General features: G+C 45.3%; 1 protein-coding gene across 1 annotated transcript in view; it reads right to left on the bottom strand.

Moving 5' to 3' along the window:
- Positions 1–6,215: 6,215 nt before the first annotated feature.
- grid1a (glutamate receptor, ionotropic, delta 1a) overlaps positions 6,216–19,909 on the bottom strand; it is a gene marked incomplete at its 5' end in the record, with an annotated part of 233,822 nt that continues 220,128 nt past the window's right edge. Inside the window, 3 exons of the mRNA XM_084562152.1 lie at positions 6,216–6,725; positions 10,650–10,890; positions 13,554–13,720. Coding sequence (XP_084418278.1) covers positions 6,288–6,725; positions 10,650–10,890; positions 13,554–13,720 — 846 coding nt within the window. The 3' untranslated portion in view covers positions 6,216–6,287. The remainder of the gene's footprint in view (positions 6,726–10,649; positions 10,891–13,553; positions 13,721–19,909) is intronic.

Raw genomic sequence — 19,909 nt, 5'->3', positions numbered from 1 at the left:
TTCTACTGGAGTAGAAGCCAGATAATATGTGAGTTTGGACAGACATGGGTGTAAGCTGCAGCCTGACTAGAGGACAGATCTCTAACTTTCATCTAGTGCTATCATTAGGCCAACATTTATCAGATGTTTATAATAATTATAAAAAAAAAAAACTCTACTGACATTCACAGCAGCCTAAACTTCCCTTTGCATTTAGATTTGTTTTTAGGCTGTGACTCACCAAGCACACAATCAGCTGTGACTCTTTGGATTATTATTATTTTATTTTAATTTTTTTCACAGCTAGGTCGACACCCGTTTTCAGCTTTTCTGAAGATTCGGAATCAGTGGCTGAACATCAGTCTGACTTTGTTAACCCTCATAATCTTTCATTGGGACCGCTAGTGTTTGCATATACAAAAGAATTTTGGTTTAAAACACCTAAAGTTGTTTTGAGTCTTGTCCCCTGCTGTTAAACTCATTTAACCTTGTACATCTGCTGCTACTGGATATTATTTAAACTGAGTGTGTCCCTTAAGGGCCAACATGCTTGCATAGCACCATGAACAGTAATTTTAAGCTCACCCACAGCATTACAGATGAGGGGAGATGAGGCAGTTCATTAGTACAGGATGTACAGATGAAACAGTTTATTAATACCGGATTGGATTTGCATTTCTGCCCTGAGATATCTGGACACATATGAGATACAGCTCGGTAACATTAAGATCCAATTAGTCATTTTCTGTTAAAGAACAGTTTAAATATCACTAGGAGAAAAAAAGTTATTTCGCGCTTGCATGTTTATTTGCTTGTGCAAATCTGATGGATGATGAGAAACACAAATATGAAATATTATAATTAAGGAATACATTTCAGAGTTGTCCTCCATATGCACTCATATGACCTGTGATGTAATCTATCTGCGTATCTTATAAACGTCAGAAAGAATTTTATCTTTATTAATAAATGTATTATATTAGCTAATATTATCTGTAAAAAGATAGTCCGTGGGTCTCATATGCAGGTTTTCTCTGAAATGCATGTCAAGTCAAGCCAAGTCGGGTGACCTGGAACGATCCACCACCTCAGTGGTCGTCAAGTAGCAGATAATCCACTCGAAAGGAGATTGGGATCCTTCCAACAGTCAGATCTCAGGTGAGTCTTGCTTCTTACCAAATGGCCTCCCCGCTTCCCTCGTCTTCTGGGACGCTTCCTCCGCAAAGTGGCACAAGGTGAGCGGAAAAGGTAGGCTGGTATGGCCGACAGAAATGGTGGGAGGCTCCAGGACTGATCACCCACCTCTGGTTTCAAAAAGATCTCTTGAGATGTTCTGATATCAAGAAGTGCTCAGCGATCATATACCAGTAGACCAGACGCATCTTGACAGCAAACACAGAACAACACAACAGGAAACGCTAATCCGAACAGACCCAAAAGACGGCTGGCCACACACACTGGCGCCATCTTGGATCTTCTGATGGCGGCGAACTCAGTGGTTGCCATGTAATTCAAAAGACAATAAATCTGTTAATTTATTATGTGAGCCATACTTTGTCTTGCTTTGTTTGTCTGCTTTTCGTTGTTCGATTTTTAACATTTTGTGAAGTATTCCCCAGAAACAGTTTGACACACAGTCCTCTGTAAAACTACTAAATCAGTATTTCGTGCTGCTTTAAACAAATTTGACACAGTGGTTTAATCCATGAGATTCACAAGTGCTTCAAGGCAGCTTTTGTTACCAAGCTCGTAGTCTTCTCTTGTTTTCACGCTAAGCTAAACTAAACAGCTGTTGACCCTGGCATGTAGTTGAGAAAATTTATGTTTTCCAATTAAAGATACCCTTCTGCTGTACATGTACTTTAACAAGTGAGTTATTACAAAGTCTTTTTTGACATAGTCATTGTAGGTACCAGATGGGCTTTAAAAAAAAAAAAACACAAAGATTTTCTGCCTTGAAGAAAGGGTGAGAGATCACATTCAAAACAGCGTAAGGTCATGACTGGTGTATTTGATGTGGGTAATTCTGAACAATGTTGCATAAGTTGGTTATTTTTTCTGTGAAGACGCAAGGCGTTTCTTATGCCATGAACTGAAGATGAAAAAAAAAAAAAAAGAATCACAAATGTGAGATAAAGAACTTTCCTCCGGAGAAGGAAGTGAAAGTCCTGTGTGCAGTTTAAGGTATGATGGCTCAATGAATGGATAATAAGGCTGTAGAGGCAGTCTGGACAGACGCTCAGTGATCTTCCCGCAGGGAGAAGAGAAGTTATTTTACAGCAGATTGCCTCACACTGCCCACACGAGCTAATTATACAGACCATTCATGCGAGCCATGTATGGCAGGATTGTATAATTACGAAGTCCCTGTTCCTGTGATAATGTTCTATTTGAAAAACTGATGGAGATTGTGGTTTTACATGTAATATTATGTCCATTATGTGGTTTTCATCCATGCAGTGGCTTGTCTATATTCCCATTAAGACATTTTACACCTGTATTCATTTTACCTTATTTAATGTTTAAAACTGAACTTGTCTTTAAGGTGACCTCTTCAATAATCTCTTCCGATGAAAGTAAGTGCTCTCAATACCTCTTCAGGGAATTGGATTTTTCTTTTTTTTTTTCTCCTAAAGTTAGTCCAAGCTTCTGTATGTGCTCGATCTGACGTGAAGGTGAAAAGGGCCATGTCATAAGATGAGTCTTGACATAAAGTGGTGGCACTGGACTGTTTGTGTTAGGCAAAAACAGGAAGTGCATGCCTGACAAGGCTCCACTCAGCTCTCAGAACAAGGTCAGCAAGCCCTTTGTGCACAGCCATGGAGACTTTACAGCTCCGCTCAACACCACGTCTTAGACTGGCAGGCACGGCTGCGGACAGGAAAGGTGACGGGGGCAAATCAACAAGCCACGACGCACATATGAGCGCAGACAGATCTTCTAGTTCAAGTATGCTGAAGTGCATGTGCACACTCAAACTTGAGAAAAGCAATTTTAAAGTCCTTACTTCCTTTTTTGAAGTTTTCATCATCAGGTGCACAGTGCAGTGAAGTGGGTCCACCTTAGAGAGAAAACTTACTTAAAAACACACACACATCCAGGCCAGGTGCCACCAGTCAGCACTGTGTGAAATGTTTGCAGTGAAGGATCATGTCCTTGTTCCTGCAGCAGGGAGTTCTGTTGCTGTCTCCTGGTGAAACCCTCTGCCTTCAGGTGTGAACATGCAGATGGTGACTCCACGTGCATTAATTGAAGCAGATGTTAGTCCGTGCGTTTTACAGTCCAGCAGTGAGGGTCAGCGGCTACGATAACTGAAGCACACACATTAACACTTTATATTTCTGAGCCGGTGTCGGCACAGTCTGGAAGATACATCAGTCACAATACCACTGATGGTGAGGATGATGATGGTAGCAGCATCACTTGTATCTGTTGAGTCTACAGTCCCAGATATTTTATTTGTGTTGAGCTAAACCTAATAGTTATGTTCAATAGTTATTTCTTCTCCAAGAGAAAAAGGTGACCCAGGTAAATGTCTGTCTGACAACAACCCCAGAATATTTGAATTTACTACAATGTCATGCCAAGAAAGATTCTCAGTTGAAAACCTGGACTCGTCAGTGTTATATGGTTTTGATAAAAGTGTGTTAAGAATAGCTGCGGATTTGATCATTTAACTGACTACTGTGCATAATTTATTGTGGAAAACACAGTCTTTCAGCTGCACAGAGGCTCAGTGAAAACATTTGTTTGGAGATGATGTGGCTGTTGAATCTAAGAAAGAAAGCTCATTGTGGGTGTTTATTCATTCTACATGATCATGTGGTTGTGATAATGTTCCTGTATTTGAATGTTGAGATCAGACGAAGATGTAAACCTTTAAACTTAATGAACTGAGGCACAAGACGAAAAATGGAAGTAAACAAAACCACTAGCCGTCAGTCTTTCTCACGAACTCAATCAGCCGCCGAGTTCGATATGTTGAATTAACTAAAAAGTCAGTGGCGGGGATGTGTATAGTGCCAATGGTGCAGGACACACCAGAAAAAGTAGGGTGAGACACTCACTGGCAGCCAGACATGGGAAAAGGGACGACCTTTGGCTTGGTGTCTCCTGGCTTTAGTGCAGACTTTCTGTTTGCAAGTTACAGTTGTTTAAGTTTTTGGTATCAGGTACTACAAGTAGGCACCTAGATCTTAGGGTGTGCAGACAAACAACTTCAGCAGATAAACTGTCTCACAATATACACTGATCAGTCATAACATAATGACCACCTTCCTAATATTGTGTAGGTCTCCTTGTGCCTCCAAAACTGTTGTTTTTCTTGTGCTGTTTTTCATGTTTTTTTTTAGTTGTTCCTAAACCGTTTTTGTGTGTGTGTCTGTGTCAGGCTGCATCCTGCTGGGGATGGCTGCTGCCATCAAGGAGTGTCATTCCTACAGGGTGGGGGTGTCTGGTCTGGTCTAGGTGGGTGGTACATGTCTAAGTAACATCCACATTAATGCCAGGACAAAAGATTTCCCGGCAGAACATTGTCATAAGATGGTAATTGTTATTTACTTCTCTTGTCTGTGGTTTTAATGTTGTGGCTGATCCGTGTACATTAACATGCTGCACACTGAAACAAAAGAGAGGTAACAATGACCAGGACACATTTCTGAGCTTAAAGAGACTTTAATTATTTTCCTCCCTCCTGAGGTAATTACTGATCATTTCTTGATGGCATATGCGCTGCTCTCTCTGTGATTGTTGTGATAGATGCCACAAGACGCTGCAGTAGCTATTTCCGCTGTATGTAGGGAAATGAAACTAAGTGTTGTATTGTGTCTCAAATTGTTCATTCACAGCCTGCTGTTCTTTGTCGAGTGTGGCTTGAGTTTGAAGTGATAGACTTGCAGACTGCAAGATTAAAACTTGTAGCCTATAAACAGTCCTTAGTTGTGAGCACAAAGAGTCAGCAGGGCAGGGAGAGTGAGATATTTTATTCATCAGACAGCATCACTCAATACATGTTAAAATTTCACTGGCTGAAGCGAACGCTGAACGGTTTGGATGTTAAACTCATTTAGATTCTGTCACTTAAATGCAAAAAAGATATTTGAATATACACAAGGAAGATGAAGGATGATGATTATCTGTCAGTTTGAGCTGTAAAAATGAAATGTTAAAAGCCCAAGGTAACATCTTCATATTTTTGGTTGTGTTCGAAAATAAACCCAAATGTGCCTGGTTTGCGGACCTACAAATTTAGGAGCTGAAGCCAGATCCTGTCTTTACAATCTACAAACAATCTAATCTAAATCTTTAATTATTCATGTATGAAAATTTGACAATCATAATTTCATGGCAATAAGCTCTGTGTGCCTGCTTGGAGCGGTGATCGTGTGAAAGTGGGTTGTAAGTTGGGCTGGGAACATTTAGCCTCAATCTCCAAATGAATGGTTTTTGTTTCCCTTTGCTGTATGTGTGCTGACGATGTTGCGCCAAGGTGCACTGCCAGTTAGCCTCTTGGAGACAAACCTGGGCACGAAGTGAGGTTAAAATGGTTAAAATGGCCAATAGCATTATTGTGTTGCTCTGCTTTCCCTTTCCAAGTAGTTGGCTCACCATTTCTTAGCAGAATTATGTATTTTAACTCGTGTACCTATGAACAATAAGAGTAGGCACAGATTAGAAAATATTCCATCAATATAAAAGTGAGAAAATGTAGTGGTAGCCTTAAAAAACAATAATTAGTTAGTTCAGTGCTCTAATTCACAGACGGCGTGACACTAAAACTTCTAAACATTCAATCACACTCTGGTTCTTTTTTTATTATCCTTTTTATTTATTTTTTTCATATGAAACAAATCAATTCTTCCAATGTGTTTGAAGTGTGAAATGTCTTTTCCATGGATTCTCACAGTACATTCAGTTAATGTTGATCTGAAAGAAAACATCATCTTTGAACTTGGCACTTAGAAAACAACCACAAAGAATTGTCACCTTTATTCATTTAGAACAAAATTTACAAAGCCATTCAAACAGTCATTTTTTTAATACTTTTATGTTTTTTAAACTCAACTGTTGAGAATATTCAAAATACACTTTTTAATGTTGCTTCTCTCTCTCTTTGTACTTACAAATATGTACATTAAAGTCTCAGTGTCTTGTCATGTGTTGTCCCACGGACTTTTAATCTCTGGTAATAAAAATCCCTTTTTTTTTTTTTTTTAAGTGTTTTATTTATATCTCTTCACACAGTTAGCACGCTGTTTAGCTCTCCACTCTGCTGTTTGAGCTCGAGTGTCTGTGAATGTTACGCGTGCTCAGATGGATGTCCCGTGGCTGGGCTCATTGGCTTCTGGGATGGGTCCTCCGGGCACTGGTTGGTAGGACATTGGCATGGGTGTTTTGACTGGACTCTGACGGAAGAGTCCCCCGTTGGGCGCCCTGTGTTTGCAGCGGATGGAGGGCATGGTGGCACTGCTGAGAGGCAGGGGCAAGCTCCTGCCAGCGGCTGCGCCCAGTGTCCTTCCTGCCCCATGACCCTCCTGGAGGAAGGTGGTCACAGAGAGTGGCGGTGGCCCCCGATGGGTTGGGTAGTCCCGAACGGACAAGGCCTCTAGGGACTGGCTGGGCTGCATGCTGCCAATGTCCAGGGCAGAGATCTCGATAGACTGGCCTGGCAGCTGCTTGTGGGCTAAGTCCTCGTCCAGGAGGCTGTTCAAACGCTGGTGGACCTGTTCCAGGTTCACCTCTTTGTCCTAAAAATGAAAAGGCAGAGCCAGAGAGAGTGTGTGGAATAAAAGAAGCCAGCAGAAAGAGGTTTTAATGGACGGGAGAGCATGGATATAATTAAGGAGGATGGTGATAAAGAATAAAAGTGAAATGAATGTACAGAGAAAATGGGTTAGGAGGGTTAAAAGAAGGAATGGGGTGAGGAAATAGAGTGAAAGAACAGAGAAAGACAGGTTATAATGTTTGTTTCATTACCACCATCATGACTAGCAATCTGTAGTACATGCGATACAGTCTACTCTATCATCATATCAAGAAAATCATCTAATTATGTTCCCTCTGGCTTTTGGAAGGATGCTGAAATAACACATTGGCTTATTTCAGCTTCATTCAAGGAACCTAATATCATTTTCAGGCAGCCAACATCAAGAAAGCCATTACCTTTTAACAGACACTCTTAGATATGGTGCTGTAAAAGGTAATGTCTTCACTACTGAGATGAACTTAAACAAAGATATCACTTCATGCAGAATGTTTTGCTTCGTTGGGTAACCACACATCTGCAGGAAGTGAGCAGCAGCCCATAGCAAGACAAGCTGAGACAGTAAAATTCAAATTTAGACGGATTAGTTCATGTCAATTAATTGAAGTGAACTTTTTTCCTGTGAGGGAATATACATATATGGAAGAGGAAAGGGAGAAGCCAATTAAAAGAATGCTATTGTTTATCAGACACACACTGTCCAACCAACAAAACGGTAACATGCTTTGGCTTTTACTTCATCATCATGCACCCATTTAAGACAAGCCACTCTGAAGACAAGACAAAACTAGGAAGGCAAATAACAGGGGAGACCATGAGGTGAGATGATGGATGAAGCAACTGCAAACTACCCCTGCCCAGCCCCATGCCCCGCCCCTTCACCCTGTCCCAGCCAATCACCGTCCAGCACAGTATTTCAGGCCTCTCCTGACCTGTGTCAAGAGCCTCGGCCTCCTCCCAGTCTCTTTCTCTGTCTGTCCATGTGTTCCGCCTCCCCTCTGGTGAAGCACTTATGTCATTATATGTCAATGGACCAGAAACCCTTTGCAGACCGTAATCCTTTGTCACCTGCTGGAAATCATAGACAATGATAATAACAAAAACGGTCCTCTGTGAATCCGGACATTGACATATAATTGCATCTAAATACTACTTACTAATAACAGGAATAGTTTGACATTTTGGGAAATACTCTTAAAAGCTCTCTTTCTGAGAATTAGATGACATGTACGTGACTGTCGTGTCTGTGAGAAAGGTTATTGTGGTAACCCCGGGTTCCGTTTCAATAATTTTCTTCAGTGACTGCGTCACCAACTAACAAAATTTTGTTGTTCTTGGGTTTTTACAAGCATCATATAACCATCTCTAGGATCAGTATAAAAGAATGAACAACTGTTTTTTTTGTTATAACGAATCTGAATTTACATATGTAATATGTAATATGATACTGATCCATTCTGTTACTGCCAACAATTTTAAAATAAAATATACAGCTTGAATCACTTCTACTTTTGATTCTTGGTCAGTTACAGTTGGGTTTTCTGTTTATAACTGTAATTATGCAATCAGTGACTAATGAATAAATTTTCAGTGTTAACTGGCTACTCATCCATAACTAGGGTAACGAAAATAATACATTTTTATTTCACAAGATGTATCGCTTTCTAGAAGAGACAGATATTTTCCTGTATCTCAATCTACAGGTGATACTGAGCTTCTTCTCCAACTCCCGACAAGTAAGTGAATAACGGTATTTCCCATTTATGTCAAAGTATTCGTCTGATGGGTTCAGGCTTGCAGTAGAGTTTTGTTTTAAATGGCTGTCATAATGCCCACATACTAGATGTTTCTGCTGTCATGGTTCCAGCAATACTTACAACTCTTTAAAATGAAACTCCACCCAGATCTTTTGACTATTAATCATTAATTCCTGTAGACTTGAAAGGCGGCTAAGAAGTTAATAGTGTAAAGCTTTATGACAGGTTACACCCCTCTTTCAACATAATTTGTCAACACTGCTTTAGCACACTGAGCCTTAGAAATAATTGAAAAACGTGAATTGTTTAGTGGATAAAATCTAATAAAACAGTAAAAATTGGCTGTTTTTATTAAGTTATTCTACTTACTTTAGAACCACAAAGTACAATGATTTGCATTTTCTCAAAAGCATCTCTTTTCAAAATGGTTAAATACTCATTAGTTGACTATTTTGTCCTGCTGCCATTGGATTTAGTTGTTAAGAAAACTACAAGGCTTTTACAGTCTCCTAGGAAGCTCCACCTTTAATGAGCCAAAGTGATTTGTGCTGTATTGATAAGATTGTGTTCTTTATGTCCTGCTGTACCAATCCTATGACCATACTATCAGAATCGGCTGTCGTAACCTGATGGCTCATCTCCACCTGAAAAACACTTTTTAATTACGTGATGTTTGGATTGTTTTTGGTTTTATTTGCTTTAGTGGACTGTGCTAAGTTTAACTGAGGAAAGTGCTGATATAGTGATATATTTAAGCGAGTTTCTTGTTTGCCTTTCCTGATTCTGTTATTTAGAATAGTGACGTCAGTAGTTTTTTTTTCCTAATGGTGAATAACATTAATAATTTTACTAAAACTAATTTCTAAGTAATTTTATCCATCTGTAAGCAGCAAGAATGAACATGTAGAAGGAAGGCTGTATTGCTGCATCTGCCATGCTTGCTCGTCTCTTGTCCGTGAGTCTGTTTCTGAGCTGCCTTTGTAAAAAACCTGAGTAAGGAATACACAGCTCTGGGTGCTGCTCATTATTTTATTGTTCTATATACCTCAGTGCTGCTGGCAAGCATCTTTGGTTTTGCCTTCCTGCCATAAATTCTACAGAGTCACATTTCCAGTCTACAGAGCATAAGTTTTTCATGCTCAAAAGATTGACTTTGTGTGGCGATAGCTTCTAGACATGTCTACAAATCCAATAATAAAGCACACCACCAATATTACAGTGAACATATCCAACCCATCTTGTGTTCTATAAATAATGAGACAGTGATGTTTGCCTGTGAATCTCGCATGACAGCAGTATGTGGTTATTATGAGAGCACCTGAAGACAAAGACAGAAATAGAAATCAACAGCAGTAACCCAAACTCTTATATACACAAAAACCCAATACTGGGGGAGTTTGATTTACTGTGTGTTTTCAGGACAGGACTGGGACTTAAATGATTGTTTTCATCCAGTATTGTTGGACTGTCAAGTCAAACAGGCAGGTCATAGCTCAGATTCTTTACTGCTCTTGCTCACACTTTAGTTTAGGGATCCATGTCAAGCCTTAGTTGTCTGGACGCCTCATGCAGAGGGGCTGCCCAGTCGAAAGCAGCAAGATAAAGTCAGAGCTCTAAAGCATTAAGACTTGAATGGATTAGCTAAAGAGAGCTATTGTACAACTGAAGCACTTATCGACTCAGAAGTACAATTTCAGTATGTGGTTTTGAATTTGCAATTCAGTGTATACTGTTATCTGTGGAGCGGTTCTCTCACGTGAACACTAGTGACTGATTGTTTGCAATTAATGGTTTTTGTTTAATGTGTCAGCATGAGAGAAGTCCCTTAGAAGTCCCTAACAAAGCACCCCAACCTCTGTCCCAACATGACGAGGAATGAGTAGATTGATCACATGATGTCTGGACTATCATCAGGGGCACACCTATTATAACTGGGTGTACTGCAGCTCTACTAAATCGGGGCTGGCGTCAGCGCCTGCTGGATCCATAAAGTAGAGTGTGGCAGTGGCATCTCTGGGCAGGACCGGGGGGCCCGGGGGTCTGGGTCTTGATCGGGGCCTTGGTGGGGCAGGGGGACCCGTGGTGGCCACCATGGCCTGGTTCTGGGTTAGCAGGCCTGGGCCCTGGCCCGACGAGTTGTCAGTGGTCACCTCTTTGGGCTGCTCTCGCCGGCAGTGGTTGCTGTTCCACCACGTCTCCAGCGCAGCCACCAGGAGGGCCAGCAGCAGCCCAGCAGCAAGGATGCAGAAGACACCTGCAAAGCTGTGGAGACGCAAAGCCCGTCCCTCCGGCTGGGCGTCTGTGTGGCTCTGCAGATCACAGCGGCCTTTTTTGGGCCACCATTTCTGCTTCAGAATGTCGAGGTCACCTTTTTCCTGAAGCTCCAAAATCCTGTGGAGAGAAAGCACGTAGTGTTTTCACACACAGAAGGTGCACAGTACCACATAATAACCCTGCAGGACACCATGCAAGAACGCTGAAGACAAATCTTTCGATGGCACTGATTCAGATTAAATGCTGGTTAATAAAACTGGAAAGACAGATGAGTAGGGAATGAAAAATTAAATCATTTACATAAACAAACATGAAGGAAAAATCAATATAGGACTAAATGATTACTGCAGTAAAAGCATGTAACAGTAATTAAATGATTATATTGTGTAGCTCATGAAATAAAACTAATAAAAAAAGAAAAAAAAATACACAGTTAATGCACTGTATTGACTGTTAGTTCATTAAAGACCTATAAAATGCTTTTAAATACTGCAGTTTTCAGGTTTCAGCAGCAAAGTGCAAGTTGTAATGCTCATCGATTGCAAACACGAGCTAAGAGGCCAATTCTGTGAAAACAAGACTAAGAAAAAACACCAAGAGCTTCAAGAGTAATCTGTTTAGTATCAGACTGTAAAAGCGTAGAAACAAAGATGATCAAATACTACGGTCAGCCCATTACTTAGCACACAGAGCGCAAGGAGGAATGGATGGAGGCAGCGCAGCAGAAGGATGACAGCTGAGTGCAAACACAGGCGAGACAGTCATCCTTTCCCACTGGAGCAGTTAGCTTCCTGCACAGTCGTTATTCAACCTGTTCAACGGTGACTGGCACATGTGTGTTTGCGCTCATTCATTCGGAGCAAAACGGCAGACAGATATGCAGCACGTACACACAGCCGCCAAAGCTTCTGACATCAAGTCATTTTTATACTTTAGTCTCGTGAATCATCACGACCCCAGATGTTTCCAGATAGTTGCCATACGTTTTGCTGTAAGTGATCTTTCACAGACAAACAGTTTGTAGTTCACAGAGTGATCCATCCTTCGTTTTCAGGGGATTTATATTTCACGTGGTAGAGAGACTCGGCTGCCCTGATTTAAAACTGTAAGACAAGTGTTTAAAGCGACATTTTACTGAGAATCATTCTGCTTGCAAATACTGAAATTCTAATCAGGGCTTTCAGTGAATCTAGATATGAGCCAACTGGAAAAACATTACTAAAATAAAGTGAGGTAAGAGGATACACGCTGTAAATGTACTTATTCGGGAAAGGAAAAAAAAGACAAACTTTTAAAACTATGACTCAGAATGTCTGCAAAACAACAGACAGAAACAGCTGACCCACTTTCTGGTTCAACTTTGACCTGATGTTCTAGTCACAGTTTTTCTGTGCAATAAGAGACAAAACCTCAGGTGTGCTTGTTTTTGGGTTTGGCTGCTAATGAAATGGTTTAAAATGCAGAAAGAAATTTACCAGATCTCATCAGTTACTGTAAGATGTTAGTATAATGTAAGATCTCAATGAACAACTGTTTTCCGATTCACTTTTTACTCGTCGATCAAATCTTGATCTACCAATAAATTATGAGCGCGACTTTAATCATTTGTTCAAACATTTCTCTGATTTATCTAATCTTGCTATTTTTTATCACAAGAATAAATATTAATACAGCGTAGACCTAATTAGGAAAGGTGTTCATTACCATATTCTGTCATTAATTAGCGTAGAGGGTGTTGGGTTTGATTTAACTTTAATCACTTGTGCTGATTGTAATTAGAAATGCAGCTGTATTATTTATCTTCTATAGATTGCTTACAGCCACTTAACAGGAATGGGAATCTATGTGATATGTTTGAGCATCTAGAGCCTGAGAACCAAGCTGCATACAACTTGCCAGCGCTTTGAAGAGCAAGTTCTTGTATGTAACACAGCATATGAGAGTGTAGCAGCAAGTCGCAGGCACTGACCCCCAACCGAGAATCAGACAGAACTCACTATGATAGTCCAAATAATGATGTCTCGTTGTTTTGAGGCGGGAAAGCTGGCGTATGACCTTTGTCGAGACGCTTGTGTTGTTTCATTTTTTACAATGCGTCCATAATATTGGATGAAAAATTCCCACATGTTTGACAATTATGTTTGGGCTTTCTCAGGTAAAGTCTAGCATCCACATAATGGAGGATGAACATGAACAGTGCGACGTGTTAATGTATTCCATGCAAATCGCCGCATTATTACACCTCATTGCACCCCTTCTTTAAATATTCAGCTAGAGCTAGTGTGTGTAATTCATTTACACCCTTCAGGCATAACATTATGACCACCTTCCTAATATTGTGTAGGTCTCCCTTGTACCACCAAAACAGTTGTGACTCATCAGAGAATGGACATGGGCCTTCTGAGGGTGTCCTGTGATGTCTACCAACAGAATGTTGTTAGTGGGGGCCTTTGGATCCTATGGGTTGAGGGGAGGGGCCTCTGTGGATCATCCCACAGAGACTTAATCAGTTTGGGATATAGCTGAATTTGGAGGCCAGGCTAACACCTTGTGCTGTTCTTTGTGTTTTTTTTTGAGTTGTTCCTAAACTGTTTTTTGTGTGTGTGTGTGTGCCTGTGTCAGGCTGCATCCTGCTGGGGATGGCTGCTGCCATCAAGGAATGTCATTGCTACAGAGTGGGGGTGCCTGGTCTGGTCAACATTATTTACTTCCCCTGTCAGTTGTTTTAATGTTGTGGCTGATCGGTGTATATCAACAACCTGTGTGAATTATATACTTACTTCTGAGAAAAGAGGTCTCTGTATGGACTGCCGTGCTGCAGGGCCATGCCGTAACCTCTGGTGCTCATGCTGTTTCCTGCTATAGTCAGCGTGCAGTCGTCGTCTGTCAGAGCAGCGTACTCCACCACCGCCATGTCCCACAGAAAGGCATATGACTCTCGCTTTACCTATAAAAAAATTAATAATCCGGAATTGGATAACTAACTGCGGTGCAACCATCAGGTGAAAAAATGTTATCATCATGAATATTTAGCTACTTCACGCTTTCAATTTAAGAGTTAAAACAGCCCATGTTTTTGTCCTGCCCCAGGAGCCTATTTGGCATACTGCTTAATTACAACAACATGCCACTTCCTTGTCATCCTAATTAGTCAAATTAGCCATGGATTACAGCATTTTTCAATTTCATTTCTCACTCCTTGAACCCACGTCTCTGTATTAATGTAGTGGCGCACATCAAGGTTTTTTATTGCGAAAAGCAAACAGTGGAGCTAAATATTTGCACAGAAATTAGCATAAACATTTTGCCCACTCTGAGTACACATCAAACAGCTTGCGCAACATTAGATTTCTTTACAAGGGCGAGGTAATAGTCGGGTCTTGTAACATATTTTCAGAAACACAATAATGTCCTCAAGCCTGAAGGGAACACTGTGTAGAATATGTAGAACGACCACAACGGAAATCTATTGTATTCTTTTGCCTTTTTTTCCTCTTGTGAGACTGTTCTCACAACAAATTAAGCTGAACAAACAGTTTAGCTCGCATCCCATTAGGATTAGAAAGGGTTATTAGTTTCACTCACATTTAATAAATAAACACACGGAGACATTCTTATGAAACTATTACCAGGCTCATAAACTTGCATAAGTTTGTTTGTTAGCGATAGAGAGAGAACGTGCTACATCAGTGCCTGGATAAAACGGCTGCATGCCATCAAAAATGTTTGGATTTAAAACTGAGAAGACTTCCTTCTTTGGTGTATGTATCTGTGCATTGCCAACTGGCCTGAGCACACCCAATCCAATTAGCTTCTCCAACGATCAAGCTGTTTAATGCATGTGTCTCGACTTTGCTGTAATTTGTCTGATTATGTATTATTGTTCACCCTGCCATTTGTTTGTGCTCAAGAAAGAAAGAGACAAGAGGTAATGCACAAGTTATTAATTTAGCATAAAGTGTGTTCTATTTCGTCCCTCCTGACCGCCAGAGGCGGTGCTTTAAGCACTGGATAACTCCGCTCGCGCTAGCGCATGTCGAGTACGAATAACAACAACGTCACCTGTGACCCCTGCATGACCCCCGGGAGGCTATATCTTCCGGTGTCAGCAGGTGATCGGCTCCTTCATTCTTCTCGTGACCGCGCGTAGAGGTGTACGTAAGTAGAGTATAGCCATTCAATTGTACTGGTATGGTTATCACTGCCGTGCTGCTGGCTTGTGCAGTCTCGTGCCTCTGTAGCGGGAGTAACGGGCAGACGCTCGTCCTCCCAGAGGCTGTCGCCAGCAAATTGCACGCTGTATGTTACCTGCTCTGTAAAGGTGGCTGGCTGGTTTGGTGGTGTTTCCGCACCTCACCTTCCAGCATTACATACAACTTTACTAGCAGGATGATGCTGTTTTGTGCTAATCTCTGCTTGTTTTGTGTTCTCTCTTTAGTGTTCACAGTATTATTGAAGGATTCAACTGTGTTCTTGAGGTAGGGTTCAGCCCCTCTTCGAGCTCAGTTGGGTGTAAAAAAAAAAAAAAAAAAAAAAAAAAACTAGTTAAACTACTGACCTTGTTGGTGAAGGTTGCGCACCCGCCCCCTCTCCCAACTCGGCTTGGCGTCTCAAGGTGTTGGCGTTTCCGTCCCGGCGACGCGACACTTTGTCTTCTCTTTTTGTGTCTTTTTGATTTTTTCTTGGCTACCTCTCCATCCGGTCCCGGATGGAGCATGCTTGTAGCAACTGTATGGTGTCCCTGGAGCCTGAGGATGGCCATGATCGGTGTGTGTCCTGTCTTGGCATGGATCACCTGCGGGAGGCCATCACAGATGAAGCCTGCATAAATTGTGCCATCATGCCAAGATCAGTAAGGCTGGCCAGGCTGGCCCAACTGGACCCACTATCTTGCCTGCCTTCATTCCAGTCTGGGGGGGCGGATTCTTGTCGGGATGCACACAAGAGGTCTGCCTCATGGGGTGTGGATAGTGTCCCCGCAGGAAAACGACGGAGGAAGACAGACGATCAGCTCTCCTCTAAGGTTGACCGTCTGGCAGCTGATATGGAGGAGATGAAGGCACTTCTTCTTGGCCTGCAGCCTGCTGGTAGGATGCCACATGCTGCTGGTGCAGCTGTTCAGGGGTCACCGCTGCCAGTGGACGATGCCATCTCCATTGCAGCTTCGTCCAGCCAGTTTAATGATTCCCAGGCTGAGTTGGCGACTCCGACTGCGGCAGGCTCCTCACATTCTTCAGCCTCGGGTTCCCGGCGGGGCTCTGAGGACTCTTCCATGGAGGCAATCATCCGAGCTGCCCTGGCGCGCCTGCAGCTTGATCCTCCGAGTGAGCAAAAGGCTCCTTGCGCTTTCTACAGGCGCAACCCCCCAACGGCGAAGACTTTGGTGCCACACTCTCCTGATTTTTTGAAGGAGCTGCACTCCTGCTGGGGAGACACGTCAGCCCTCACCAGGCCGGGGTCGGACGAGCGGGCCTTAGCCGCCATGGAGGGTGCTGAGGCAGTAGGCCTTCTCCACATGCCATCGGTGGAGCCTGCGATTGCTGCCCTGATCGTGTCTCCGGATGAGGCAATGAAGTCGGATCCCCGGTGTCCTTCTGCCCAGTGTAAAGTTACGGATGATTACGTCTGTAAAGCTTACAACACGGCAGCGCGCATCGGCCGCCTTGGGAACACCCTATCCCACTTCCTTCTGGCTCTCTCGACTTCGCTGCAGGGGGCTCAGGTGGATGACTCCGTCCGTGACATCTGCGATGCCTCACTGCAGACTTTTGCCTGCCAGACGAGAGAATTGGGTCGACTCATGTCCACGCTCGTCCACACTCGTCGCCACGTCTGGCTGGCCCAATCACCCCTGACGGAGGTGACTCGTAGGGCCCTTCGCAGGGTGCCGGCGACACCTGGTGAGCTGTTTGGCTCTGCAGCGTTGGATGCACTGGACCGCACGGCTGAGGCAGATGAGACCAGGAGGCGGCTTGCAGGCCTGCATAGGAGAACGCCTACCTCCAGCGGGCCGAGGGCTTTTCCATCTGCTCCCCCACGTCCTCCACAGCTGCCTCCCCGGGGTGGTCGGCAGCCGTCGCGACGGGGTGCAAAGAAGCCAGCGGATGACTTTCGCTCCACCGTGCGACGCTCACCTCGTCAGCAGCAGGCCTCCAAGCCCGACCGCCGTTCTTCCGGTTCCTTCGGGGCCCGGGGGCAGCGGCGCTAGGGCCACGGGGCCGGTCGTCGGATGCTTTTCCCAGCAGCAGCTCAGCCACTGGGCTGCCTGCTGTTCAGATCCCTGGGTAGTTTCCACCTTGACCCGGGGCTACGAATTGCAATTCCGACACCGGCCCCCTGCCTTTGGCCGGGTGAGGATGACCTCTATCGGCGACCCTGCCAAGGCCCAGACCTTAACCCAGGAGCTGTCGTCCCTCCTGGACAAGGGTGCCATCGTACCGGTGGACCCCCTCCTTCATCCCGGGGGGTTCTACTCGACGTACTTCCTGGTCGGCAAGAAGGACGGCGGACTTCGACCCATCCTGGACCTGCGAGGCCTGAACAGGTACTTAAAAGTTCTGCCGTTCCACATGCTGACTGTAGCAGCTGTTCAGCGTGTAGTCAGCCCCAACGAGTGGTTCACTTCCATAGATCTGAAGGATGCATACTTCCATGTCCCAATCGCTGCTCGTCATCAGGCCTTTCTGAGGTTTGCCTTCCAGGGTCACCATTACCAGTTCAGGGTGCTCCCCTTTGGGCTCTCCCTGTCTCCAAGGGTGTTTACCCGCTGTGTTGCAGCGGCCTTGGCACCTCTGCAGGCGGGGGGCATGAAGATCTTGCCTTACCTCGACGATTGGTTGGTGTGTGCGCCTTCCCGGGCCCAGGTGATTCGGGACACCAACCGTCTTCTGTCGCATGTGTCCCGACTGGGCCTCAGGGTCAACATTGCGAAAAGTTGCCTGGTTCCCACTCAGCGGGCTGCCTATTTGGGTCTGGTTCTGGATTCAGTTGCCATGAAGGCCTACCTGTCAGAGAAGCGCGTGAACGACATCCTCCAGCTCCTTCCTTCCTTCAAGAGGGGCAGGCGGCTGCCTTACATTCAGTTCCTGCAGCTTCTGGGCAAACTGACGGCCGCATCGACTGCCATACCTTCCGGCCTGTTGCTGCTCCGCCCGCTTCAAATATGGCTGAACAGCTTCCGTCTGGACCAGAGGCTTCACAAGCACAAGCTCATCAGAGTGTCTCGGGTGTGTGTCCGCGCCCTGGAGCCATGGCAGGACAGGGCGTTCCTACTGGGGGGTGCGCCTCTGGGGGTCCTTCCTTCATTCCGAGAGACGGTTGCAACAGATGCGTCCCAGATAGGATGGGGTGCAGTTTGGCGTGGCAGATCCGCCCAGGGACGTTGGTCTCGTCGGGACTGCACACGGCACATCAATGTGCTGGAGCTGCGGGCTGTCCACCTGGCACTCCGGCACTTTCTACAGCACCTGCAGGGGAAACATGTGCTGGTTCAGTCAGACAACAAGGCAGTGGTCTCCCAGATCAACCATCAGGGGAGCACCAAGTCGGCACAACTGTTGCAGGTGTCCCAGCGCCTGCTGACATGGGCCACGCCCCGTCTGTTGAGTTTGCGAGCGATGTGGCTTCCGGGGGAGCGGAATCAGGTGGCAGATTTCCTCTCTCGACACAAGCTTCCGCCGGGGGAGTGGAGACTACACCCAGAGGTGGTCGAGCTGATCTGGGGCGTTTTCGGCAGGGCAGAGGTGGATCTTTTTGCCTCGAGGGAGTCAACCCATTGTCCCCTGTGGTTTTCCTGGATGGAGGAGGACAGTCCTCTGGGACAAGATGCCTTGGGACACGAGTGGCCCAGCGTGTTCCTGTACGCCTTTCCACCGCTGCCTCTGATCCTCCCGACGCTGCAGCGGGTCCTTCATCGGGGCCACCGCCTCCTCCTGGTGGCCCCGTTCTGGCCAGGGAGGCTTTGGTTTCCACTGCTGCGGGAGCTTTGCTGCAGCTCGCCATGGCGTCTCCCAGGGAGGAAAGATCTCCTATCACAGCTGGAGGGCCGGGTTTGGCACCCCGACCCCTGCCGTCTCCAGTTGTGGGCCTGGCTGTTGCAGGGCCCGACACGCTGCTGAGCGCTTGCACTGAGCCTGTTCGACGAACCATCTCGCATGCTCGTGCATCGTCCACCCGTCTCCAGTATGAGAGCAAGTGGAGGAGATTCTCTGCCTGGTGCGCTGACAGGGGGGAGGACCCCACTTCTTGTCCAGTGGCCACCGTTCTGGACTTTCTTCAGTCTCTCCTGGACGACGGCCGAGCACCTTCCACTTTGAAGGTGTACGTGGCAGCGATTTCTTGGCAGCATAACCTGATAGACAATGCTACCGTAGGGAGCCAGCGGTTGGTGTCCCTATTTCTGAGGGGGGCATTGAGGCTGCGGCCCTCTGTGTCCCCCAGGGTTCCAGCGTGGGACCTCTCCCTGGTGCTGGAGGCTCTGTCTTCTTCACCCTTTGAACCTCTCGCCCGGGCTGACCTCAAGTGGCTATCATTAAAGACAGCCTTTCTTCTGGCTATCACCTCAGCGAAACGGGTGGGGGAGTTACATGCTTTGTCTGTCAGCGAGTCCTGCCTGCGTTGGGGGCCTGAGGGGTCAGGGGTGACCCTGTGGCCTAATGTTGCGTTTCTGCCGAAGACCTTGCCCCGTGACCATGTCAACCGTCCTATCCGCCTGGCGCGATTTGATCCCCCAGTGGCTGATGATGGGCTGCGTGTTTTATGTCCTGTGCGGGCCCTGGTTGCCTATATCAGTGCCACTGCACATGTGCGGCAGACAGAACAGTTGTTTGTTTGCTATGGGGGGCATAACAGGGGTTGTGCCCTCTCCAAACAGCGCCTTTCCCATTGGATTGTGGACACCATCTCTTGTGCTTACAGGGTCAACGGTCGAGCGTTGCCGGCGGGGGTCAGATGCCACTCCACTCGTGGTGTCTCCACGTCCTGGGCTGCCCTGAGGGGCGTACCCCTGGATGACATCTGTGCAGCAGCTTCTTGGTCTTCGCCCGGTACTTTTCATCGATATTACCGGCTTAATGTGGCCGCTCCCCACCCGCTGGGCGTGGTTCTTTGCCCTGGGTCTTCGACCTCTCGTTAGTAG

The sequence above is a fragment of the Chelon labrosus genome (assembly GCF_963514085.1).
Source record: "Chelon labrosus genome assembly, chromosome: 15".
In the NCBI taxonomy this organism is placed as follows: domain Eukaryota; kingdom Metazoa; phylum Chordata; class Actinopteri; order Mugiliformes; family Mugilidae; genus Chelon; species Chelon labrosus.
Note: the sequence above shows the minus strand (reverse complement) of the source record. Positions and strands in the feature narration are given on the sequence as shown.